General features: G+C 42.9%; 1 protein-coding gene across 1 annotated transcript in view; it reads right to left on the reverse strand.

Annotated features, from left to right (window-relative positions):
- The window catches only part of FBN2 (fibrillin 2), a 320,766-nt gene that overhangs the window by 27,737 nt on the left and 265,277 nt on the right, over nt 1-27,752 (reverse strand). The window contains exons 49-55 of the mRNA XM_073625060.1: nt 14,463-14,588; nt 14,001-14,153; nt 13,488-13,553; nt 12,119-12,244; nt 4,105-4,224; nt 1,600-1,722; nt 1,349-1,480 (exon numbers count right to left, since the gene is read on the reverse strand). Coding sequence (XP_073481161.1) covers nt 1,349-1,480; nt 1,600-1,722; nt 4,105-4,224; nt 12,119-12,244; nt 13,488-13,553; nt 14,001-14,153; nt 14,463-14,588 — 846 coding nt within the window. The remainder of the gene's footprint in view (nt 1-1,348; nt 1,481-1,599; nt 1,723-4,104; nt 4,225-12,118; nt 12,245-13,487; nt 13,554-14,000; nt 14,154-14,462; nt 14,589-27,752) is intronic.

Genomic DNA, 27,752 nt, shown 5'->3' on the forward strand with positions numbered 1-27,752 from the left:
CAGAAGATTTCAACTATACCCGCCCTTTCCGCCCAGCTCCGCCATTCATAAAGCCATGCTATAGCTTCTTTTAACTCTCATTTTGGGAGGCATGGGTGGAGGAGGATTTCATCAGCACAGGGACACACCCTATCCACTGAAGTTATGTTCCTTGTACTGATTTTTGTGCTTTAAATCTTTGCTGCACTTTGGCTTTAAATACTTAATTAGAGGATCTTTGGTCGTTTTTTTTTTAAAGTCAGCAGCTATGAATACTATAGCTGCTAAGTTTTAATAAAGTGTAAATCCAGTGTTTTCCCAGGGGTGGGTTAAATTTTAATAACAGCTGACTTAAAGGAAAAGTATGGCAAAAGCTTTTTTAGCCATACTTCGTATATGAATCTATGAATCACAAAAGTGCAGTTCCTTCTTCACTCCTGTGACCTGTTTTCAACTGACAGCGGGCTAAAGCCCATTGTCAGCTGATGTCAATCAGCTGGTCCAGAGTAGGGAGAAATCCTGACCATATGGTAGGGATACACCCAGATGAGATGCCTGGACTGGCACCTGGCTCAGCCACTCAGCGATTCGCTGAGAGCCTGAACCAGCCCCTCCTGCCCCTTCCACACCCCAGTGCTCCAGTGAGCACTGGAGGAGAATGCAGAGAGCCGCTGACTGGCAGTCATGGCTCTCTGCTCCGAGTGGAGGGAGAGAACTGAGTGTTCAGCAGGGTTTTTGATCACTCAGTTCTCACTGCAGAGCTGGCAGGGGACAAATGCAACATCGGATCAATTCTGCATCCACCTAGGTAAGTATAATTGTTTGTTTTTTATCAATACCCAACTTCTCTTTTAAGGCCTGTGTCAATGGGCTTTTCTTGGTTTCAAGTGGGTTTTGCATTTCCATGCAAGTCAATGGGAGTGCAAAACCCACTTGAAGCAGGTCAAATGCAGGTCAGAAGGACAAAGGTCAAGGTCAGCTGAAGGTCAATTGCACCTGTTAATGAATTCTGAAGGATCTCAAGCTGATGTCAAATTGATGCCATGGACACAAGCCGAAAGCCTGATATTCGCTTGGACCCAAACATTTTTCAAGATACTAATGGCAATTGGATGCCTGAAAGACATCTGGTCAGACATTGTGCTTCTCAAATAAATTTATATGTCTGAAAACATTCAGTACAGGTAATTTGTACAATGTACATGGTTCTTTATACACAATTGTACATGTTTCTTTTTACAGAAAAATGTGATATCTCTTTAAATATAAACATCTGTGGCCTTCTACAGTGTGACAATACAAATCAGGACCAGCATTCCAAAGCATAAACTGTACTAATAAAACAAATCATTTGAATCTGTAACCTCACCAATGCATCCTTCTCCATCTGGTCGCCTCGTCATTCCAGGAGGGCAAACACACATAAATGTCCCGATCAGGTTTTTACAAAGCATTCCTCTGGATTCACAGTCATGGAAACCCTCTAAGCACTCATCTAGGTCTGTTACATTGTAAATAGATGTGTTAACAAGATGGAAACTACTGCTTTAGCATTGAAAACTGAATTGTATATTTTCAGCAAATAAAACACAAATAAACATTTTTCAATGATTTTTTTACCTTTACACATCTTTTGATCTTCTCTAAGAACGTAGCCCACAGGACATGTACATTCATAGGAACCATAGGTGTTAATACATCTGAATGCACATATCAGTGGGTTTAGGGCACATTCATTGATATCTAAGGAAAAAACAAAGTCACCTTATTTATATTCAATAATAAAATATGATATAGAATAATAATATACATATTGTAATAATAATATAATAATAATAATAAATAATAATATACATATTGTCTTCTTACGTATTATTGAGTATACCACACAATAATACGTAAGAAGACAAGTAAAGAAATTAATTATGGAAAAGTTATCTAAAATTATATTATAAAAGTATACAATTCCTATCTTTACTTGACTGCATGGTAATGTTAGTGTTTTGTTTTATAATACGATTTTAAATTACACACAGTTATAAAATGCTGATGTATTTACATTCAGTATTCCATACCTCACACACACACACACACCAGTTAATATTGTAAACTGATGACAATCTTTTATATGTTTTTTTTAGCCCTAATGAAGGGAGACCCTTTGAACTCTCAAAAACATGTTTGATTTGTATAATACTAGACTTTAAATGAATAAAATGTAATTGAATCTAAACTTCATACATTCCAATTTTAGTGCTTTCCTTCTTTATTTACTAAGTCCTAATTGAGCAAAGAGTCAACCATTGGCAATCACTTCTGAGAGAGCTTTCTAAAGCTGACCATAGATGGGTAGAATTTTGAATGAAAATTCTTAAGAAAAGAATGTTCTAAGAAAGACTGTTCATCTTTCTAATAATTAGTGGTCAAATCAACCTTCATTTTCGACTGTAGTGAAGAGAAATTTGAAGGCGCAGGATGGAAAAATTTTCATTTCAAATCAAAGGCAAACAAAATCTATTGAACAACATTTGAATGTTCTGAGAATATCTCTAATGCCGCTTACACACGACCAGATTTCCAGCAGAAAAGGTCAGACGGAATCATTTCATCGTATATTCAGATCGTGTGTGGGCTTCAGCTGACTTTTTTTCCAAAAATTCTGATGGACCTAGAAATAGAACATGTTTTAAATCTTTCCGACGGAATCAAATCCTATCAGGAAAACCATTCGTCTGTATGCTATTCCGACGGACCAAAAACGACGCAAGGGCAGCTATTGGCTACTGGCTATTGAACTTCCTTTTCTAGTCCTGTTGTATGTCATCGCGTTCTAAACGAACGGACTTTGGTGTGATCATGTGTAGGCAAGTCCGTTTCAGCAGAACTCCGTTGGAACTCCATCGGAAAGACCGTCAGAGTTTATTCTGATGGAAAGTCTGGTCGTGTGTACGCGGCATAAGAAAGACTTTTCCTATTTGCATTCAAAATTCCATTCAACTACAGTATGACCAGCTTAAGGGTAATCATTTTTTCTACATTGCTTAAGACCTGACTTAAATCTCCACTGCTGTAAAAGATTTAGTGTCCCACCCCTCCTTTCTACTTTCTGTAGATTGTATTGCTGTTTGTGTCTCCACTGGATAGATTCACCCATTCTCTTTATCCTAGTGAGGGTAAATATCACGGGGGGGAAAATCTGTCTAACATACAGTCAGGCACACAATGGGAAATCATACAAAATCCATACAATATCATAAGTGGAAAATAAACTCAGGACCCTGGCACTGCAATGCAACAGTGTGCTGAACATTCATTTTTTTTTGTGTGTTTCGTTATTTTTGTATAGGATGAAACTATCTTTAGCCACTTTAACCACTTTAGCCCTGGAAGGTTTTACCCCCTTAATGACCAGGACATTTTTTGCAATGCGCACTGTGTTACTTTAACTGACAATTGCGAGGTCGTGCGACACTGTACCCAAATAAAATTGATATTCTTTTTTTCTCACAAATAGAACTTTCTTTCGGTGGTATTTGATAACCTCTGGGTTTTTTGCGCTATAAACAAAAAAAGACCGACAATTTTGAACAAAAACAATACTTTTTACTTTCTGCTATAGTACATATCCAGTAAAAAAGAAATTGAAAAAATCTAATTTCTTCATCAATTTAGGCCAATACGTATTCTGCTACATATTTTTGGTAAAAAAAATCCCAATAAGCGTATATTGATTGGTTGGCGCAAAAGTTATAGTGTCTACGAACGATGGGATATTTTTAAAGAATTTATTTTTATTTCTTTTTTTACTAGTAATGGCAGCGATCAGAGATTTTTAACGGGACTGCGACATTGCGGTGGACAAATTGGACACCTAACTGACACTTTTGACACTTTTTTGGGGGCCAGTGACACTAGTACAGTGTTCTTTAGTTTAGTTTCAGCCAGTTCTTTAGTTTCAGCCATATACTAGCAGATTTTTTTTTACAGTGCATTTCACTGGTTCACTGCATTTATAAATCTTGTAACACAAATATTTACTGTAGGTATGGATCTGCACATAAGAAAGTTACACACATTATATGATAATTCAGTCAAAAAAAAAGGTTGGGGAAAGCAAGGACTTACCTTCACAATTCATCATTGGTCCAGGCTCAAAGCCTTCATCACAGGAGCATTCAAATGTACCAATGACATTAGTGCATGTTCCATTGCCACATGGATTACCAATAGAGCATTCATCGGTATCTGAAATATGAGATATACTCCTGTTAACTAAATACAAAATTGCCAAACAGCAATAATGGAATTTTTGGACCCTTAATAAGAAGGAAGTCCAGTGGTTATGAAAACCACTTTAGAAGCCAAAATAGTAACTCAGTCAAAGCAGACTTAACACCCTCCCTCTTAGATCGTAAGCTCTAACGAGCAGGGTGCTCTGATTACTACTGTACAATTGTATTGTAACTGTACTGTCTGCATTTATGTTGTAAAACGCAATGTAAACTGTTGTATATAAATACAGTATAATAATAATAACACAATGCAGAGTAAAAACTCTCCAGCAGGCAGGCAAACATCACTTTAAAGTTGGACATACAATCTCTTTACAACCTCCTTTAGATTTAACTATGCAAATGGAGGACATACCTAAACAGACAGGATAATCTTTACAAAATTTGATAAATGACCAGGATCCTAACAGTTACCTGACAATAATTGTATTAAAAAAGTCTTAGACCCCTTTCACACTGCCAACGGGCCGTGTTAGTGGTAAAGCGCCGCTAGTTTTAGCGCCGATTTACTGTAATTTTTGCTGTGCTTTTGGGCCACTAGTGGGGCGCTTTTAACCCCTGCTAGTGGCCGAAGAGAGGGTTAAATGCGCCCGAAAAGCACTGCTGCCGAAGAAGCGCTTTGCAGGCACTTAGGCAGCGCTGCCATTCATTTCAATGGGCAGGGGCGGTGGAGGAGCGGTGTATACACTGCTCCTAAACTGATCCAAGATGCTGCTTGCAGGACTTTTTGTAATGTCCTGCAAGCGTACTGCTCCAGTGTGAAAGCACTTGGGAGGTGTTTCTCAAGCGCTTTACAGGCACTATTTTTAGCCCTTTGGCGCCTGAAAAAAACCTCAGTGTGAAAGGGGTCTTAAAGCAAACCTGTCATAAACCTTAGAAATTTAAACTGAGCCACTGATATAAAATGAGTAAGTGGAGATTACTTTTCAGTAAAAACCTTATGCCTTTTCTTGTTAAAAAAAACAACAAAAAAACGTATGCCCAAATAATTAACAGATATAGGCAGCGATAATCATAAGTAAGTCTTCTTATAAAGATTGAGCCTAAGACACCTCCTCAGCCTCTGAGCTCCTCCAGCTTGGATTCATCTCCCAAGATTTACCACTCCAACAAGTGACTGATCGTCCAAGCTCTTCCAAAAGACCCCCTCCAGGAAGCCCTTTGACTCCACTATGGAACAAACATCAAACGATGAGGCACTGAGACTCCACCCCCCCCCCCCGTGATGGGACCCTCTGCTGAATGACCCAACAGAGATCAATGTTGGAACTTCCTCAGATGGTCGAACCTTTGGACAGTGTAGTGGACCCACCTATACTTTCTCTGTACTTTGTCTACCCCACGGGACAATTCCATTCTTCCTTACCCTGTCCCAATAATCCCTAGTTTGCATTCCTGAATTAAGTTTCTTCCACGAGTTACATTTCATCTTTGTTTTTTTTTGCCCTTCGGACATGCAGGGGCGACTGGGCTGACTAGTGATGTTGGCTGCACTAAATAGCATTGCCCTGGGGGGTAGCCCTCTGATTCCTCGTCAGGCGTGGGATCTTACACCACCCCCCCTTTTTTTATTATTACAGATGCATTTGTTTTACATGGTCAATTTATGTGGATTATGTGCATTATGTGTTAACATGTTTTACCTTTGGTTTACTTCTGTTTCCCCTAGCCATAGGTCCCCAATTCCCACTGAATTACCTGGGGGCCCTGTGGCTGGGACGGTTTAGTTTGCCACTCCTCCTGCTGTGACTCAAAGGCATAAATCACCTCTGGTGACATCGGGATAGCAACGTACATTTAGGTTGCCCTTACACCGAACCCTACACATTTTAGGGTTTCAGAGCAGGACTTGGCTGGTCCAGTCCTGGACATAGGAAGTTTGGAACAACTTTCCTTCTGGATTTGCTACCTCTCTCTCCTCTCTTCTATCCTTCCTTTTCTTCCTCTCTGCTTTTTACTCACTCCTTATTATTTTGTTCCCCTCCCAGATACTTACAAGGAGAGCTTACCTAATCTTGAATGCTTTGACCCTAGGGCAGGGCTGGACCTTCAAAACTGAGATCTCCCCAGCTGCAAAAAGGGTATGTAATTTACACACAGGTTCACACTCCACCTCTCATGTCCATGGCTAATTCTGCACCCCTAAAGGCGACCGTTAGCGTCGCTTCTCATAACATACAAGGTCTTAACTTCCCAACCAAGAGACACAAGGCTTTTCAAAGTTATCATTCCAAGGGTATTGACATCCTTCTACTACAGGAAACCCACTTCCCAGGTAATTTCAACCCCTCATTTCTACACCACAAATACCCCACCTTTTTCCTTGCCAATGCAGATGTCAAGAAAAGGAGGGTGGCTGTCCTCATTTCTAAAAGTGCATCCTTCAATGACTCTCTAACTGTTAGAGATCAAGAGGGTCGATACATCCTGGTCAAGGGCCATATTAATGGTGTGCTATATACCCTTATTTCTTATTATGCTCTGAACCAAGGCCAAGCTGCATTCTATTCCAAAATGCTCACCTCACTTTCTCCCTACTTTGAGGAACGAGTAATAATGGGAGGAGATTCCAACATAACCTTTGACCATCTATTGGCTAAATCAGCACAGGCAATTCCCCATCTAAAAAGACCTTCCAAATAGGGCCTCCGTATTGCTTGGCTGTTACATTTTCTAGGCCTGATAGACATGTGAAAGGGAATTAAACCCATTAGCTAGAGACTACACACATTTCGCTGACCCACAGAAGTATGCCAGAATAGATCATGTCTTCATTCCCACCTCAGAGATCCATACAGCAACTCCAGCCTCTATTCGCGAAGTGCCCTGGTCAGACCACTCTATAGTACTCCTCGAGCTCATAAGGACCCCATCCGTTAAGAGACCCCATCCATGGCACCTTAATGAACCCCTCTTGAACAACCTAGTACACTGTACAATGCAAGAGAAAGAACTCAGTGAGTATTTCCTCCTTAATGACATAGATGATATTTCTCCAAGCTCACTTTGGGGGGTACATAAAGCAGTAATGAGGGCGAAAATTATCCAATTAGCCTCACGTTTGAAATGCAAAAGGCACGTGGACATAAAAAACCTAGAAAAGGACTTTAAATAGCTTAGCAAGGCACACAAATGCAGTCCTACCTCTGACACCTTAATGAACCTATCTTGAACAACCTAGTACACTGTACAATGCTAGAGAAAGAACTCAGTGAGTATTTCCTCCTTAATGACATAGATGATATTTCTCCAAGCTCACTTTGGGGGGTACATAAAGCAGTAATGAGGGTGAAAATGATTCAATTAGCCTCACATTTGAAATGCGAAAGGCAGGTGGCCATAAAAAACCTAGAAAAGGACTTTAAATAGCTTAGCAAGGCACACAAACGCAATCCTACCTCTGACTCCCTATCTAAACTGGAAGCCTCCAGAATAGCCTCAAACTTGGCACTAACTTTCAGTGCTGCAAAACATTTAAGATGGGTGAGTGGACGGTTTTACCTTCACAATAATAAAATTGGTCCACAACTCGCAGCTAAATTATCCCCTAAACATCGGACTTATTCTCTACCCAAAATTTAATCCTCCCTAAACTTAAAGACTCCCATCGCTCAGTCTTAGAATCTCCCATCCTGGAAAATGAAGTTAGAAATGTCATTAAAGATCTTCGTAATGGCTCGGCCCCAGGGCCAGATGGCTTTTCGAACCTATATTACAAAAATCATTTGTAGATGTTCTCCCTCCTTGCATTTATTTCTGTGATCCCAAAAGGATCCTAGCGAAGTGAGCAACTACAGACCGATTTCTTGAATCAATAATGATTTGAAAATCATGACAAAAGTGTTATCAAACCGTTTAACATCTTTTATAGGGTAGGTTTTATACCTGGCAGGCAGGGACCAGATCAGATAAGGAGGGCGGTGGACATTATTTCCCTCATGAAGGCTGGGATGGGGGGTCTCCACAGGAAGGGTTCCTCCTATCCATAGACCTTCAAAAAGCATTTGACACTGTCTCCTGGCCATACTTATTCACTACATTGGAACGTTGGGGCTTTCTCAAAATCCTGGTGGCCCTCTATTCTTACCCCAAGGCACAAGTCAGACTTCAAGGGTACTATTCAGCTCCCTTCCCTTTAGAAAAAGGAATGAGGCAGGGATGCCCCCTTTCCCCACTCCTCTTCGCAATAGCCATCGAAATGTTGGCTATTGCCATAAGTTTTCAACCAGATATACACAGAGTTCAATGAGGAAAGTCTTCCCATAAATGCGCACTATTTGCGGATGACGTCCTACTCTTTGTGACGTCTCCTCTTATCTCGACCCCTGACATTCTCCAGCTGTGCACAAATTTGGGAAAGTCTCTGGCCTCCATGTCAACATGGCAAAATCTACGGCCCTTAATATATCGACCCCTCCGAACCTGGTAGACAGACTTAAAACCCACTTTCCCTTCTCCTGGAGTTACCCCTCTATACCGTACTTGGGTATTCACCGTACTGCCTCTATTGATATTCTCTACAAAAATAACTACCCGCCTATGTTCAAGAAACTATCAGCTGACCTTTCCCAATGGTCTTTACATGGAATGTCCTGGGTGGGCAGAGTAAATTGATCAAGATGACCCTTTTACCGCAAATTCTTTATTTATTCCTCTCCCTCCCTATTCCCATAACTAAGATACATATAAATAACAATCAGTTATCATTCGTTTTATCTGGGGTAAAAAGGGATGCCGCCTTTCTAAACACATATTACATAGACCCAGTCTGAAAGGGGCATTAGGCCTGCTCTGGTGGTTTTATCAGGCAGCACAGCTGGCCCAAATTTCTAATGTTTACTCTAGAGGCCCTAAACCAGACTGGATAGAGATGGAAAGGCAGGCGGTCCCAAATTATACAATAGATTTTTTGATATGGAGCCCTCCCAAGTCACCCCCCCGATTCTATCCCCAACCTTGTCTCACTCAGTAGCACTATGTGACTCACTATATAAATTGAAGAATATAGCATCTGCTTGGCAGCCACTTGCCCATATCTTCCATAATCCTCAATTCAATTCACCCCAAGGCCTTTCAGTGGTGGCTGAACAAAGGGTTGTTCCGAATAGGGCACTTCTTCAACTCTAGTGGACCTCTCAAATGAACCCATTACATTATTCTGAAATATTCCGCATTTCCCAAATTCCCCATTTCTTAAACTCAGTCTGGACTTAGAAACCAAATCCTCTAACCTCATATGAGCTCTGGTGCTCAAAAGTCATGGACATGAGGGGGGAATCTCGCTGATATATTCAGCCCTGGCTTCTTTGATAGAGAAAGCATCCTACATGCAGAGTTGGGAACGGGATCTCAAGATTGAATGGGACTTGAACACATGGCACTCCTGCTTCTCTAGATCATTTAAGGGGATTCATAATATCTTCCTGATCAAAGCTAATCTTAAAGTCATGTCCCGCTGGTACCTTGTCCCTACCCGCCTCGCCAAATTTTACCCGCAGTCTTCCCCCCTCTGCTCCAGAGGATGTGGACACCTGGGCACTCTATTCCATACCCTTTGACAGTGCCCTAGAATAGGGGGCTACTGGAACAAAAGCTTTAATCTAATCTGCAAAACCACTGTGGTGGCCGTGAACCAAGATCCAGCTATTCTTCTTAATCAAAGCATTCCCAGAATCTCCAAATATTCCAAAGCCCTAAACTTCTATAAAAAATATCCTGGATCATGTCCCAGGAAAAGATCTCCAGTATCATCCTTGACATTTCGGAGAAATTTGAACTGGTACGGGAAACCTGGGCTCAATATGTCGCAATAACTCTATAACCCCAGCAGGGAGTAGACTAAATTTGTCCCCCCAGGCACCTGCACCATTAGCTCTCCATGTGGGTTCTTCTCTACCCCTCTACCCCTTCTAATGCTCTTCACCCCTATCTGAAGCTCTTTCCTATTTTCCTTCTGACCTCACTTCCTCTCTTGTACTAGCCAGACCAAATAACCTTTACAGGCTAATGATCTGATTTCATAACTATAGCTTTTGGTTCCTGAACATGGACCATGATCCTTGGGACTTGTGGGCTCAGTCCTCAGGTTCTAGAGGTTATAGACCCTCAGGACTGAGTCAACAAGACTGACTACTGACAACATGACTTGCTGGAGAAATCCTACCTAATCCTATGGACCACCAGGAATGATCCCTGCAGGTACTCAATGTAGGCGATGTCTGAACAACCTAATTTCCCCCTGGAGGGGGTCCTCCACATCGCCTACCAAGATATTTCTAGTGCAGCTCCTACTTATGCTACATTGGTGGGCGAGTGCAAGGGCCACATAGGAGCAATTCTTTTTTTCTGCTGCTCTTGCTCGGACGCTAACGTTACAAGTGTCGTGTTCTTATAGTTTACTGATTATCCTTGAGCACCAGGTGGCATTTATCTAGTTTCATTATCCAATTTCCCTAGATTTAAATAAGCAAGGACCCTTCAAGCTGTACAACCTTATTATAGAGTAACACTTGATCTGATCGATATCTCATAACCCCATTATGAGTCTACCTTGTAGAGGCTATTTATTCTAATTCCTGTTAATGTTGGTCACCATCCATATTTCTCCCCGATCCCCGGCTGACTCTGCACCGGCTGCCCCGCATTGCTTTTACTGTCTGGTTGGGTGAGTGTGGTTGGCTAACCACATTTTTACATCTACAATGTAATATGCCAGCTTTTGTCGAGAGTATGGTTCACTATATGTTTTTTTATATATACTCTATAGGTATATTTACCGCATCCGCTCCTGACGAGTGGGACAACCCACGAAACGCGTCGAGCTATTTGATGCTACAGTCATACTCTATATGGACTGCTACTGATTTACTTACAACCACCCTACTCTATGATTTGTTTGTATACTTTTTGATGAATGCAGACATACCATGTGGATGCATGCACCAGCACCAGGATTATTGCCAATGACACTATTATGGTTACTACTTTGATTTGTTGCTATGCGTGTACTTTTCTACACAATATGTTCAGGCCCTGTGCACGCTCACTGTACATTATATATGACGAATTATGTGTTTTAATGTTGTCTAAATAAAATCTTTATACTGCTTTTTTACCTCCACTATCCATCTGCTTCATTTAAAGTCCCAACTCCCTATTTATTTTGATTCCATCCATATTTCTGTACCGGATAAAATCCGCCAAATTCTGGATGATAAATAATGCAGCCTGCGTTCTGACTTAGGCGGGCACTATTTCTTCCTATCCCAATACACAGTTTGCTCCAATTTGGGGTGTTTGGGAGGGGAGCAATATCTTCGCTTCATGTTCGGGAGTCAGGCCCAAATCAATGTTTGACACACATCTTTTCACGAAAGAGGGGTGTACTCACTTTTGTTGCCAGCAATTTAGACATTAATGGCTGTGTATTGAGTTATTTTGAGGGGACTGCAGATTTACACTGTTATACAAGCTGTACACTCACTACTTTACATTGTAGCAAAGTCTATTTCTTTATTGTTGTCACATGAAAAGATAGAATAAAATATTTACAAAAATGTGAGGGGTATACTCACTTTTGTGAGATACTGTGTATATATATATATATATATATATATATATATATATATATATATATATATATATTGTATATAAATGACTGTAGTTTCATTATGTATATGTATATATTTAATTAATTTAATTGAAAAGGTATACAGTATGTTCAGTTGTCAGTTAAGGAAATGTATGTAAAGTTGCCTTACAAGGATAAAAATAAAAGATAAAAAATAATGGCCATACTACATAAAAAAAACGCAGCAAACAGTATTTTATCAACACAATCTACTTACCTACACAGGTGACCCCAGAGTAGTCCAGATTATAACCCATTGGACACTCACATCGAAAAGATCCATCTGTATTTATACAATGACCGTTTGCACATATTCCTGGATTTTCTAGGCATTCATTGACATCTAAAAAGGACAAAAATGCAAACCATAAGTAAAATGACAGCCAAGATAAATAATATGGCACTAATATGTACTGTATATATGTTTTTTTTTACATACGTGTTTCAGTTACTAATAGCAATATATACAACTACTACATATACCAATTGTTATCATATAAACTAGCCATTCCCAACCAGGGTTCTGCGGAAACCTAGGGTTTCTCCAGAGGTTGCTTGAGGTCCTTGAACTGTGCCAGATTAACCTCCTATTTGTTGGTGCTTTCATAGGCCTGGGGTCAATGCCACTTGGCAGATCCATTTGCATGAACCCAAAGATTATTATTATTCACGATTTATATAGCGCCAACAGTTTACATAGTGCTTTACAATGTAGAGGGGGGAAAGCACAATTACAGTACAAAGATCTGTTAAGCTGTCTTTAAAGGTGGCATTTGGACCATTACTGTGAGGGATACTTTCTCCCCAGTAGTTATTGATGTAGGCAGCATTTTTCGCACTGCCCACCAATACTATTTTTGCAAGAGTTCTTCCGACTGAAAATGAATGAGAAACATTATAAACGTTATGAAGTACTAATTTGTGACCAGAAATGTGTCGATTTGTGTATATTGTAATATCTATTTACTAAAATGTTAAAATTTATACAATTTATTGTGTTCCAGGATCAAAAGCAGGGCGTATATAACCTGATGTTCAATAACTAGAAAGTGTAGAAGTTAACATGCAATTTTTACATACATACATTTTTAGTTGTGGATATATTAGGGAGGGTTACAACCCCTTTTAGGCTTTTGTTTGCTGCTGGGTCCCGATTGGCTTATTTACCTTTCCTGCCTATCCCGAAGAAGCAACAAGAAAAGAGGGGACATTTCTCTAATATAAACACACTTCCTATTTTAGAGAGTTGTCATAGGAACATATCTCACAATTTGAGGAGTTTTCTTTACTTCTTGCTCTGCTAATAACTCAGAAATGTTGGACTTCCCATCACTTTCTTCTTCTTCAAACAGAGAAAATCATTTTCTCAATAGGAACAAAGACAGCAATAAAAACCTAGCAAGGGGGTTTAACCCTTCCCTACTGTATCCAAAACCAAAAAATGTCTTTACGATAAATTTTAAATGTTTCTAAAACTGAAAACTAAGGTGGGTTTGGTGATCAGGAGAGCAAATATGAGAACTTTCATTATCAATTGCAATTCTCGGGTTTAAATTATTGATATTTCTTTTCCAACAAATATTTACCTTCTCTGGTGTCACCAATACCAGGGATAGTACCATGCCCAAATGGGCATACATATAGGAAAGCCACTGAAAAGAAAAAAATATATAATGAAAATAAAAAACAATAAAGGATTTTGCTATGAAGTTATTTTCTGGCTGTGATCATTCCCTGTATGGTACACCATTAAAGCTGTACAAATGAAAGAAATGGCAAAAATCACAGACATGGTAGACAAGAAAAAATATAACAGAGTTGCAGCCAAACCAGATCTGAGAACAGAGGTTTGGCAACGCTTACGAAAAGGCAGGAAGAGCTTGTTGAAAGGGTAGCTGTCTGACTTTGTCTTCCTTCCCATTCATTTTTCCATAACATTCAATGTAAAAATCTTGCCCTTGGCCAGACTAACAGTGTTTTTAGCTGGCATTTGCAGCCTCAAGCCATCAAAGAGCAAACGCAGGTCAAAACATTTCTGCCTTTGTCTTAATGTAGGGAAAGTAATAAAAGCAGTATAGTAACAGCCTGTATACACTTACCTTCTCCTTCCTTGGGGCACAGTTCACAAGGATCTCCCCAGCCCTCTCCAGGCATTTTGCTACAGCAGCAGGATGCTTTGGTGCTGTTATATGCTTTGGGTACTGAACATTTTCCATTCTCAAATTTGGTGAAACAGAAGCTTTGACGAGTATCTGTGAAAATGTATAATACTCGTGTTTAGAGTTCCAAACAATCAATATCTGGTGACAAAGTGACATCGTTTTTCTTTTTACCAGGATTACTTTGTTAGTGTTTTTTTATGCATGTTTTGCTTGATTTTCTTTGTCTTTTTCCTGTTTATTACTTTTATTTTTATTATTTTTTTAAATTCCTATATATGTAAGACGTCATGGCTTAGATTACTATTTATGCTATAAAATATTGTTATCTTCTGAAATAAATATAATCTGTTTTTGAATGTGTAATTGATGTTTCATCAACATTCAACTTTTACCACCTACCATAACATCTTCTCCCGTTATCTGATAAAACAAACCCTGGTGGACAGATGCATTGAAAGCTTCCTGGGGTGTTTGCACAGGTGCCAAAAAGACAGATATTGGGTTCTTCTGTGCATTCATCAATATCTATAAAATAATCACATAATAGGATTAAAAGTTACTCAGGTGGACAGATATCAATTCCTTCAACCAAAATCATAATCTCAGTTCTTTATTAGAATCTTTTGCATTGGTATCACGCTGAATCGCGTTTTGAGTCCTTTGGTCAAAATGATTTTAGTGTTAAAACCCACAAAGTACAGACATCCAGAAGTCCAGTGCTTATGGTCCATAGCTCCATGCAAACATATTTGGTGGTCTCCTATGCATAGGAGGCATACACGGCATGGGTGTCTGCTGTTATACTTCATTACATCTCATAGTATTGCAGATTCCAATATTGGTTGTCGTACCCCACAACTACACAATTGTTATGTTAATTGTTGTAATGAGGACTGGCTGTGTAATATTATTACTCAAACCCCTAGGTGCCTTCCACAGTTTGATGAGCTGTCTTTTATTACTGTCTCTTCATTGGATAGTTTGGAGATTGCCATGTTAGAAAATATCTATCGGTCTTGGTTAGCTTTTGATGCTCAAAGCTTTCTTTCTATCCCAAACAATCATGCCTTTTTCAAAGTTTGTAAAGAGCAGGTTTTGTATCTTATTATATCATGTGGATACAATAAGAGAATTTGCCCTAAAGAACCAAAACCATATAAAAGCACTTATTGTATACAACACTGGGTAATACATTTAAAACATTTTAATAAACCATATTATAGCTAATGCTGTATGCAATGTTTAGGCTTTTAGCATTTTTATTTAGGTTATTGTATTGAGATAAAGGAATCTCCCATTGTACCCATAGGTGTGCTTTGGAATTTTTGTTTGAGAGGAGCTTGTAAGGAAGTGAAGGAACATCAGTGAAATGGTTTGTTTGACTTTTAGCAATCAGTTTTGCAAGGTACGTGTCTTCTTTTTTCAGGATAACCTTCTTGCACAGGTGATTTCAGCTAGGTCTACACTGGCAAATAAATCTCATTGCTGCTAAGAAATTTAGTTCTTGTTGCCCATCATTTTATTAGCAGCACAATGTGCAGCTAATAACTTGCTGGTTAGAAGTAGGGATGAGCCGAACACCCCCCGGTTCGGTTCACACCAGAACCTGCGAACGGACCGAAAGTTTGCACGCACGTTAGAATCCCATTGACGTCTATGGGACTCGAACGTTCGAAATCAAAAGTGCTCATTTTAAAAACTAATTTGCATGGTATTGTCCTAAAAAGGGTTTGAGGACCCGGGTCCTACCCCAGGGGACATGTATCAATGCAAAAAAAACTTTTAAAAACGGCCGTTTTTTCGGGAGCAGTGATTTTAATGATGCTTAAAGTAAAAAAAAAAAAAAAAAGTGAAATATTCCTTTAAATATCGTACCTGAGGGGTGTCTATAGTATGCCTGTAAAGTGACGCGTGTTTCCCGTGTTTAGAACAGTCCCTGCACCAAATGTAATTTTTAAAGGAAAAAAATCTCATTTAAAACTGCTTGCGGGTTCAATGTAATGTCGGGTCCTGGCAATATGGATGAAAATCAGTGAGACAAACGGCATGGGTACCCCCCAGTCCATTACCAGGCCCTTTGGGTCTTGTATGGATATTAAGGGGAACCCCACACCCAAATTAAAATAAGGAAAGGTGTGGGGCCACCAGGCCCTATATACTCTGAACAGCAGTATACAGGCGGTGCAAACAAGACAGGGACTTTAGGTTTGTTGTTAAGTAGAATCTCTTTGTAATTTTGAACGGGTACATTTTTAACGTGTTTAGCTCCAGCCAAAAAATCTTTTTTAAGCTTTTTGGAAAACATAGGGAAGGGTTATCACCCCTGTGACATTTGTTTTGCTGTCTTTCCTCCTCTTCAGAAGATTTCACCTCACTGTTTGTCCCAATGGATTGGAAAGCATCAGTGGAAAGGAGAAATGTTTTTCCCATATTAACTCTTACAGGAGAGAATTTCCCTTCCTAGGGGTAGATTTCATCTCACTTCCTGTTGTCTCCTTCCGTTTGCAAGTAGGAGTCATTTGTAAGTTAGTTGTTTGAAAGTAGGGTCCTGCCCTATATACTCAGCAGAAATTTGGGCCTTAGGTGTTGCTGTGGCCACAACACTGTAAGCCCTCCCAGGGCCCTGCTGTGAAATATTAGATCAAGAATTGTAATTACATGCCCCTGTTGAACAGGAGCTGAAAAATTAGGCCTTAGGCACTGGTGCTGGTGCCAGAACACTGCAACCCCTCACAGACACTCTAGTTGGAACGCAGGAACGAGCCCTGCTGCAAAGTATTGCATCAAAAATTGTAATTACACGCCCCTGTTAAACAAGGGCTGAAAAATTGGGCCTTAGGCACTGGTGCTGGTGCCACAACACTGCAACCCCTCACAGACACTCTAGTTTGAACGCAGGAACGAGCCCTGCTGCAAAGTATTGCATCAAAAATTGTAATTACACGCCCCTGTTAAACAGGGGCAGAAAAAATGGGCCTTAGGCACTGGTGCTGGTGCCACAACACTGCAACCCCTCACAGACACTCTAGTTGGAACGCAGGAACGAGCCCTGCTGCAAAGTATTGCATCAAAAATTGTAATTACACGCCCCTGTTAAACAGGGGCAGAAAAAATGGGCCTTAGGCACTGGTGCTGGTGCCACAACACTGCAACCCCTCACAGACACTCTAGTTGGAATGCAGGAACGAGCCCTGCTGCAAAGTATTGCATCAAAAATTGTAATTACACGCCCCTGTTAAACAGGGGCAGAAAAAATGGGCCTTAGGCACTGGTGCTGGTGCCACAACACTGCAACCCCTCACAGACACTCTAGTTGGAATGCAGGAACGAGCCCTGCTGCAAAGTATTACATCAAAAATTGTAATTACACGCCCCTGTTAAACAGGGGCTGAAAAATTGTGCCTTAGGCACTGGTGGTGGCGCCCAGAACCAAAAATGTTCTTACAAGCTATCAGCGTGATGATTGAGGAGGAAGAGGATAATTACTCAGGGATAGTCACTCAGCATCAGCATAGGCAGTCTTTGAAGGGATCTGAGATTTCAAAAAAAATTGTTCGGTTACATCAGCATCAGGTGCTTGGTAGCTGGTGGTGATCCAAGACTGATTCATTTTTATGAAGGTCAGTCGATCGACCGAGTCAGTGGACAGACGCACCCTGTGATCGGTTACCACGCCCCAGCAGCACTGAATGTGCGTTCCGAAAGAACACTGGATGCAGGACAGGCCAGTAGCTCAATTGCATACTGTGCAAGCTCTGGCCAGTGATCCATCCTCAAGACCCAGTAACCCAGAGGATTTTCGGTGGGAAAGGTGTCCAAGTCTGATCTTGCCCCTAGGTATTCCTGCACCGTGTAAAACAGACGCTGGCGATGGTTGCTGGAAACGATCATACCTTGGGGTTGCGGACCAAAAAATTGTCTGAACGCATCGGTCAGACGGCCACCTTCTCCACCGCTCCTTCTTTGACTGACCGAAGCCTCAGCAACACGTTGTCCAGAAACAGGAGTTTGTAACCTCCCAGTCTCTGGGAACGCGTTGCACAGACCTTTCTGCAAGGCCTCCCGAAGATGTTTCATCCTCTGCTCCCTCTGCGATGGCAAGATAAGGTCCACAACCTTACCCTTGTAACGTGGATCAAGGAGGGTTGCCAGCCAGTATTGGTCCTTCTCCTTGATACCACGAATACGAGGATCCTTACGCAGGCTTTGCAGGATCAGGGAGGCCATGCAGCGTAGGTTTGCTGAGGCATTCGGTCCGGAGTCCTCTGGGTCACTAAGGACGACATGGTCCGCAGCCACCTCCTCCCAGCCACGTACAAGTCCATGTGTTTCTTGGGACTGATCCCTTAAAGACTGCTGCTGATGCTGAGTGCCAGGCCCCACCTCCATACTGACACAATCTTCCTCCTCCTCCTCCTCCTCCTCTTCCTGTGTGATCGGCGGGCACGCAGGAACACTGTCTGGATAAAGGGGGCCTTGAGAGCTAAGGAAGTCCTCCTCTTCCTGCCTCTGTTCTGCCTCAAGTGCCCTGTCCATTATTCCACGCAGCGTGTGCTCCAACAGGTGGACAAGGGGGACAGTGTCACTGATGCATGCACTGTCACTGCTCACCATCCTCGTGGCCTCCTCAAATGGTGACAGGACAGTGCATGCATCCCTGATCATGGCCCACTGGCGTGGGGAAAAAAACCAAGCTCCCCTGACCCTGTCCTGGTGCCATAGTCGCACAGGTACTCATTGATGGCCCTCTGCTGCGTGTGCAGCCGCTGCAGCATGGCCAACGTTGAGTTCCACCTGGTGGGCATGTCACAGATTAGGCGGTTCTTGGGCAGGTTAAACTCCTTTTGGAGGTCCGTCAGCCGAGCACTGGCATTATATGACCGGCGGAAATGCACACAGACTTTCCTGGCCTGCCTCAGGACATCCTGTAAGCCCGGGTACCTGCCCAAGAACCGCTGCACCACCAAGTTAAGGACGTGAGCCAAACAGGGCACATGGGTCATTTGTCCCTGTCGGAGGGCAGAGAGGAGGTTGGTGCCATTGTCGCAAACCACCATTCCTGCCTTAAGTTGGCGTGGCGTCAACCACCTCTGAACCTGCCCCTGCAGAGCTGACAGAACCTCTGCCCCAGTGTGGCTCCTGTCCCCCAAGCACACCAGCTCAAGCACCGCATGGCATCTTTTGGCCTGCGTACTTGCGTAGCCCCTTGAACGACTACGGAGCACCGCTGGTTCCGAGGAAGAGGCCATGGAGGAAGAAGAAGAGGAGGGGGTGGAGGAGAGAGGTGTGTCACAATCATTAGCATTTTGGAGGCGTGGTGGCGGAACAACCTCCAACACTACTGCACCTTGTCCTGCATCCTTCCCAGCTGCCAGCAGAGTCACCCAATGCGCCGTGAAACTTAGGTAACGTCCCTGTCCATGCCTGCTGGACCATGAGGCAGCGGTAATATGCACCTTACCGCTGACCGCCCTGTCCAGCGAGGCATGGACATTGCCTTCCACATGCTGGTAGAGAGCCGGAATCGCCTTCCGTGAGAAAAAGTGGCGTTTTGGTACCTGCCACTGAGGAACCGCACATTCCACAAACTCACGGAAGGGGGCAGAGTCTACCAACTGAAAAGGCAGCAGTTGAAGTGCTAGCAATTTTGCCAAGCTAGCATTCAACTGCTGGGCATGTGGATGGCTGGGAGCAAACTTCTTTCGGCGGTGCAGCAGCTGGGGCAGGGAAATTTGCCTGGTACAATCTGACGTCGGTGTACCAAAATCAGATTGCCCACAAGTACTTGGCTGTGACACACCTAATTCTACACCTTCATTCCTCTCAGTGCAGGTCTCAGAGAGGACTGAAGGTCTAGTGGGGTTGGAAATCTCAGCTGATGAGGAGCAAGGAGAGGTCCTCTTTGTTCTTTGGTGTGGGTCTTTTAGATACGCTTGCCAACGAACTGCATGGCAGGTCAACATATGTCTGGTCAAGCATGTGGTACCCAAGCGGGAGATGTTTTGGCCACGCGAGATACGCTTGAGACATATGTTGCAAATAGCAGCGGTGCGATCTGATGCACTCGTCTCAAAAAAGGCCCACACCAAAGAACTTTTTGAATAACGCGCAGAGACTGCAGCGCCCTGCACATGTGGAGCTTTGGGGTGTGATGCAGTCAATGTGCTGCCCTTAGGCTGGCCCCTGGAGGGCATCCTGCCTCGTTGGTGATGTGCCGCCTCCTCCTCCTCCTCCTCCTCCTCTCTCCTATCAGGCACCCACGTTGAGTCAGTGACCTCATCATCCCCTCCCTCCTTATCACTGGAGCAAACCTGGCAGTATGCTGCAGCAGGGGGAGCATGACTGCCAGATTGCTGTCCTTCTTGGGCACCCCCTCTGTCCGTGCTCATGTTACTGCCTTCATCGAGCTCAGTATCATCATCAGAGCCTTCCAAACGCTGGACATCCTCCTGGAGCATGTACCCAACACTGTGGTCAAACAGTTCGAGGGACTCCTCAGGAGGACATGGTGGGGCTAGGGAAGGAGTCACTGATGACATTGAGCCGAGGGAAGAGGCCGCTACTTTGCCAGACAAAGTACCCTGGGCATGGGTGAGAGAGGATGAGGAGGATGAGGACGGCTTGGTCATCCACTCGACCAAGTCTTCCGCATGTTGCGGCTCAACATGGGCAGCTGCCGAAAAAAAAGGCCAAGCGTGTCCCATGGCCACGTGCTGATGAGGATGCACCGTCTCCACGACCAGCACTAGACACAGAGCCTGCTTGCCCTCTCTTATTGGCTTGTGACTGTCTGCCTCTCCTTCTTGGCCTTCCAGACATACTAATGGCCTGTAGCTGCACTAAGCTGGGATATATATATATATATATGTACTGATACTGCAGCTAGCAAAATCAACTGCCTGCCTGTAGTATGAGAACACCACCAACCTTCTACAGGTAGCTTTAGCTGAACACTGTGAGGTGGACGCACCCCACTAACTTGTAGGTTTAGCTGAACACTGTGAGCAGGACGCACTGCACTAACTGTAAATAGTCTAGCTGCCTGACTGTGGTACTAATAGGATCAAAAGAACACCAGCAATTTTCTTCAGGTAGCTGTATTTACTGTAACAAGACAAGCCTGCCTGTCAGTAAGAAGATAACAGAAACGGATCTAGCTGAACACTGTGAGCAGGACGCACCCCACTAGCTTGTAGGTTTAGCTGAACACTGTGAGGTGGACGCACCCCACTAACTTGTAGGTTTAGCTGAACACTGTGAGCAGGACGCACCCCACTAACTTGTAGGTTTAGCAGAACACTGTGAGCAGGACGCACTGCACTAACTGTAAATAGTCTAGCTGCCTGACTGTGGTACTAATAGGATCAAAAGAACACCAGCAATTTTCTTCAGGTAGCTGTATTTACTGTAACAAGACAAGCCTGCCTGTCAGTAAGAAGATAACAGAAACGGAACTAGCTGAACACTGTGAGCAGGACGCACCCCACTAGCTTGTAGGTTTAGCTGAACACTGTGAGGTGGACGCACCCCACTAACTTGTAGGTTTAGCTGAACACTGTGAGCAGGACGCACCCCACTAACTTGTAGGTTTAGCAGAACACTGTGAGCAGGACACACTGCACTAACTGTAAATAGTCTAGCTGCCTGACTGTGGTACTAATAGGATCAAAAGAACACAAGCAATTTTCTTCAGGTAGCTGTATTTACTGTAACAAGACAAGCCTGCCTGTCAGTAAAAAGATAACAGAAACGGATCTAGCTGAACACTGTGAGCAGGACGCACCCCACTAGCTTGTAGGTTTAGCTGAACACTGTGAGGTGGACGCACCCCACTAACTTGTAGGTTTAGCTGAACACTGTGAGCAGGACGCACCCCACTAACTTGTAGGTTTAGCAGAACACTGTGAGCAGGACGCACTGCACTAACTGTAAATAGTCTAGCTGCCTGACTGTGGTACTAATAGGATCAAAAGAACACAAGCAATTTTCTTCAGGTAGCTGTATTTACTGTAACAAGACAAGCCTGCCTGTCAGTAAGAAGATAACAGAAACGGATCTAGCTGAACACTGTGAGCAGGACGCACCCCACTAACTTGTAGGTTTAGCAGAACACTCTGAGCAGGACGCTCTGCACTAAATGTAAATAGTCTAGCTGCCTGACTGTGGTACTAATAGGATCAAAAGAACACCAGTAATTTTCTTCAGGTAGCTTTATATACTGTAACAAGACAAGCCTGCCTGTCAGTAAGAAGAGAACAGGAACGGATCTAGCTGAACACTGTGAGCAGGACGCACTGCACTAAATGTAAATAGTCTAGCTGCCTGACTGTGGTACTAATAGGATCAAAAGAACACCAGTAATTTTCTTCAAAATACTGTAACAAGACAAGCCTGCCTGTCAGTAAGAAGATAACAGGAACGGATCTAGCTGAACACTGTGAGCAGGACGCACTGCACTAAATGTAAATAGTCTAGCTGCCTGACTGTGGTACTAATAGGATCAAAAGAACACCAGTAATTTTCTTCAAAATACTGTAACAAGACAAGCCTGCCTGTCAGTAAGAAGATAACAGGAACGGATCTAGCTGAACACTGTGAGCAGGACGCACTGCACTAAATGTAAATAGTCTAGAAGATAACAGGAACGGATCTAGCTAAACTGAATACAGTGTATATATATATATATGCAACACCTGGGATGCATATATATAGACAATACACTTTAAGTGCAGCTAACTGACTGACTGTCCTGCCTAATCTAGCTAACTCAAATGAAATGACACTGTCTCTCTCTCTCTATTTCTCAGCACACCGGAACACACTGCACAGGGCCGCCGTGCAGGCGGCCTTATATAGTGTGGGGCGTGTACTAAATCCCCTGAGCCATAATTGGCCAAAGCCTCCTTGGCTTTGGCCAATTACGGCTCTCTGTTAAGGCGGCGCTGTGATTGGCCAAGCATGCGGGTCATAGTGCATGCTTGGCCAATCATTAGCAAGCAATGCACTGCGATGCCGCAGTGAATTATGGGCCGTGACGCACCACACGAATTTGGCGCGAACGGCCCATATCGTTCGCAATTCGACGAACGATCGAACAGCCGATGTTCGAGTCGAACATGGGTTCGACTCGAACACGAAGCTCATCCCTAGTTAGAAGCTGAACCATGTGAACCTTGAGTGGAGAGTGTGAACAAGTTTTGCTTTTGACTGCTGGTGATTGCTGTGTTGCACTTTTAGGTTTGGGGGCTTTTCCTTGCAGCTTTTTTTAACACCCTCTCTGTCACTTTTTAAACAGCCTTTTTTTTTCTTTCCTTCCTTCAGCCTACTAATTAAGGATAATGGTTAATTGGTCACAGGTGCTTGAGGCCTATATAACTTTCTGTAGAACTCATTTTGAGCCTGCTCATCTTTGAGCTTGCTGAAACTTAGACCAAGTGGAACTGGACTAAGTAGTGAGTTAAAAACGAGGAAAAACAGGAGGTTATAACAGGGTTCAAAGTATCTGAGTAGTGTGAGTACCGGAGTGTAGTCTGAGTAGTGTGTGGATCGTTAGTACCTGTGTAATGTGTATAATTGTGTATGCTGTGTACCTGTGTATTGTGAGTTCACATTGTCTTCGAGTGCACGTAGGCTGCGAGTGCAAGTGGTGTGCGAGTGCACGTGGTCTACGAGTGCACGCTGTCTGCGAGTGCACGTGAGTCTGTGAGTGCACGTGGGTGCAAGTACTTGTGTATTGTCTTGTTGAGTACCTGTGTATTGTATTGTTGAGTAGTAATGTCAGGAAGCTAGTTGTTGGGTAGTATGGACAGGTAAAATCCCAATCCTCATTAAATTGGTAGGTATGATGCACGGCAGGTGTGGAGATGCGACTTGTGTACATCTTGCGGCATGTATGCGTGCCTTGATTACCTGATCAAGGGCGAATACTGCTGTGCAAAATGTAAGCACATTGTTTCACTGGAAGCCCAGGTTCTGAATCTAGGGAAGCAACTGTCAGCACTTAGAAGACCCTCCATACAAAAGGAGAGCCGGGAACATACCCGGCAGGTGCCGGCAGGGGCCAGCACAGAGGCAGTTGGAGACAAAGAGGTTTAGGCACCAGGAAAGAGTATATGGGTGACAGTCAGGAAGGATAGAGGGGGAAGTGCCAGGAAGGCTAATCCTGGGCTGGAGCATCCCAATAAGTACGCTCCATTGAGTGACATTGGTGAAACCAGTCAGGGACCAGCACTGCTGGAGCTGAGGGATTCTCCTAGCTGCCAGGGGAAGAACTCCTCCAGTGAGAGTGGGGGGAAGTGAAGGGAAAGGATAGACAGTTTATTGTTGTAAGGGACTCAATTCTTACAGAGAGGGCAATCTGTGACAAAGACCTTAAGCGCCAAACTGTATGCTGTCTACCGGGCGCACGGGTTTGGCACATCACAGATCTGGTGGACAGATTACTGGGAGGGGCTGGGGAAGACCCGGTTGTTATGGTGCACGTTGTCAAAGGCAGAAGGACTGCCCTATAGAATGATTTTAGGGACTTGGCAGCTAAGATTGAGAAAAAGCTAAATATAGAAATATTTGCAAAAATTTACTTTATAGGCACACACATATAAGATACAAATTGGAATTTTAATTGGATAGAGTTAAAATAGTTTTTAACAAAACATAAAACAAAAAACACATCATATTAATGCATAACCCCAAAGACACAAATAACACCTCCAAATATTATATTCTAATCCAATGGATTGAAATTAGAAATAACCAGTAGCAGCATCCAAAAGGAATAAGGTGCATGGAGTGGTAGAGTCACACTTGGGAGCTAAATTGAGGAAAAGGACCTCCAAGGTAGTATTCTCAGGAATACTATAAGTACATCGAGCCACACCAGAAAGGCAGAGAGAGATTAGGGAAGTAAACAAGTGGCTGAGGAGCTGGTGTATTAAGGAGAGGTTTGGGTTCCTGGAGGACTGGGCTGACTTCTCAGTCGGTCGCCAGTACTATAGAAGGGACGGACTGCACCTAATTGAGGAGGTGCAGATGTGCTGGGAGTAAAGATGGCCAAAAAGTTTTTTAACTAGGTGACGGGGGGAGGGTCCAGAGGTAGAGATAGTCAGCGCGGAACATAGTCCAGAGGGTAGTATCGGGGGCATTAGTGGTAGGTTGACTAAAGCACATAAACCCAAGGTAAGTATAGTAACAAGTCCTAGTTGCAATCTCGGAACACCCAATTATAGGATAGTATGCAACTGGTTTAAACTACGTGGCATGTTCACCAATGCCAGGAGCCTGGTGGACAAGATGGGTGAACTAGAGATACTGTTGTACAAGAAGGATTTGGATCTTGTGGGAATTTCAGAGACCTGGTTCAACAGCTCTCAAGATTGGCGGGCAACCATTCAAGGGTATACCCTTTAGGGATAGAGAGGGTAAAAAAGCGGAGGGGTATGCCTGTATATCAAGAATAATGTACAATTGAATGTGAGAGATGACATCACTAAGGGAGCTAGGGAGGAGGTGGAAGCTCCAAAGGGATGAAGCTAAAGGGAAAATAATACTGGGAGTATGCTATCTGCCCCATAACCTGAGGGAGGAGGGGGAGGCAGACCTCCTATCACGATCTGGATTAGCAGCAAGGATGGAAAGTGTAATCATAATGAGGGATTTTAATTTTTTTTAATTATCCAGACATAGACTGGGCGGAGGAAACCACGCATTCGTCTAAGGCTCGCCAGTTCCTAAATGTCTTGCAGGGCAATTTCATGGGCCAGATGGTAGACACACAAACTAGAAATAAAGCGTTACTAGATCTACCGATTACCAACAGCACAAACCTGATCACAGATGTGGAAATACAGGGCAATTTAGGAAACAGCGATCGCAGGTCAATTGGCTGCAGTATAAATCACACAAATAGGAAACATAAGGGAGATACAAAGACACTGAATTTCAAAAGAGCCAACTTCCCTAAACTATAAACCTTGCTAGAAGATATAAATCGGGATAAAATCTTAGGAACAAAGAACATGGAGGAGAGATGGGTTCGCTTTAAGAGCATTAAATAAGGGCATTAGCCAGTGCATCCCATTGGGTATTAAAATTTAAAAAGAGCGAACAAAAGTCCTGGATGGCTTAACGCCAATGTAAAAATGCATATAAAAGCAAAAGAGAAGGCCTTCAAAATACAAGGTTGAGGGATCATCATCAGCATTCAAACTATATAAAGAATGCAACAAGAAATGTAAGGGTGCAATTAGGGTGGCTAAGATAGAACATGAAAGACACATAGCGGAGGAGAGCCAAAAAAATCCCAAGAAGTTCTTTAAGTATGTAAACAGTAAAAAAGGAAGGACAGACCATATCGGCCCCATAAAGAATGAGGAAGGACATCTGGTTACAAAGGATGGGGAGATGGCGAAGTGTTGCAGTGTTTATCCTCATAACACATCACAGGAAGCTCCCTCATGGCTAACAGAGGACAGAATTAGAATTAGACTTGGAAAAATTAACATTAATAAATCATTGGGACTGGATGGCTTGCACCCGAGGGTACTTAGGGAACTCAGTCAAGTAATTGCCAGAACATTCTTCCTAATTTTTACTGACAGTCTACTGACTGGAATGGTACCAGCGGATTGGAGAAAAGCCAATGTAGCACCAATATTTAAAAAGGGCCCAAAATACAGCCCTGGGAATTACAGACCAGTTATCCGAACATCAATATTATGCAAGCTCTTGGAGGGAAGATAAGGGACTATATACAAGATTTTAGTAATGAAAAAAGGTATCATTAGCAGTAATCAGCATGTATTCATGAAGAATCGTTCTTGCCAAACCACTCTATTAACCTTCTATGAGGAGGTGAGTTGCCATCTAGATAAAGGAAGGCCCGTAGACGTGGGGTATCTGGATTTTGCAAAGGCATTTGACACAGTTCCCCATAAACGTTTACTGTACAAAATAAGGTCCATTGGCATGGACCATAGGGTGAGTACATGGATTGAAAACTGGCTACAAGGGCGAGTTCAGAGGGTGGTGATAAATGGGGAATACTCGGAATGGTCAGGGGTGGGTAGTGGGATCCCACAGGGTTCTGTGCTGGGACCAATCCTATTTAATTTGTTCATAAATGACCTGGAGTATGGGGTAAACAGTTCAATCTCTGTATTTGTGGATGATACTAAGATAAGCAGGGCAATAACTTCTCCGCAGGATGTGGAAACCTTGCAAGATGATCTGAGCAAATTAATAGGGTGGGCAACTACATGGCAAATGAGGTTTAATGTAGAAAAATGTAAAATAATGCATTTGGGTGGCAAAAATATGAACGCAATCTATACACAAGAGGGAGAACCTCTGGGGGAATCTAGGATGGAAAAGTATCTGGGGGTCCTAGTAGATGATAGGCTCAGCAATGGCATGCAATGCCAAGCTGCTGCTAACAAAGCAAACTGAATATTGGCATGCATTAAAAAGGGAATAAATTTCAGAGATAAAACGATAATTCTCCCACTCTATAAGACTCTGGTTCGGCTGCACCTTGAGTATGCTGTCAAGTTCTGGGCACCAGGCCTCAGGAAGGATGTACTGGAAATGGAGCGAGTACAAAGAAGGGCAACAAAGCTAATAAAGGGTCTGGAGGATATTAGTTATGAGGAAAGTTTGCGAGCACTGAACTTATTTTCTCCGGAGAAGAGACAA

This window comes from Aquarana catesbeiana, linkage group LG01, assembly GCF_042186555.1.
Source record: "Aquarana catesbeiana isolate 2022-GZ linkage group LG01, ASM4218655v1, whole genome shotgun sequence".
NCBI classification, from domain to species: Eukaryota; Metazoa; Chordata; class Amphibia; order Anura; family Ranidae; genus Aquarana; species Aquarana catesbeiana.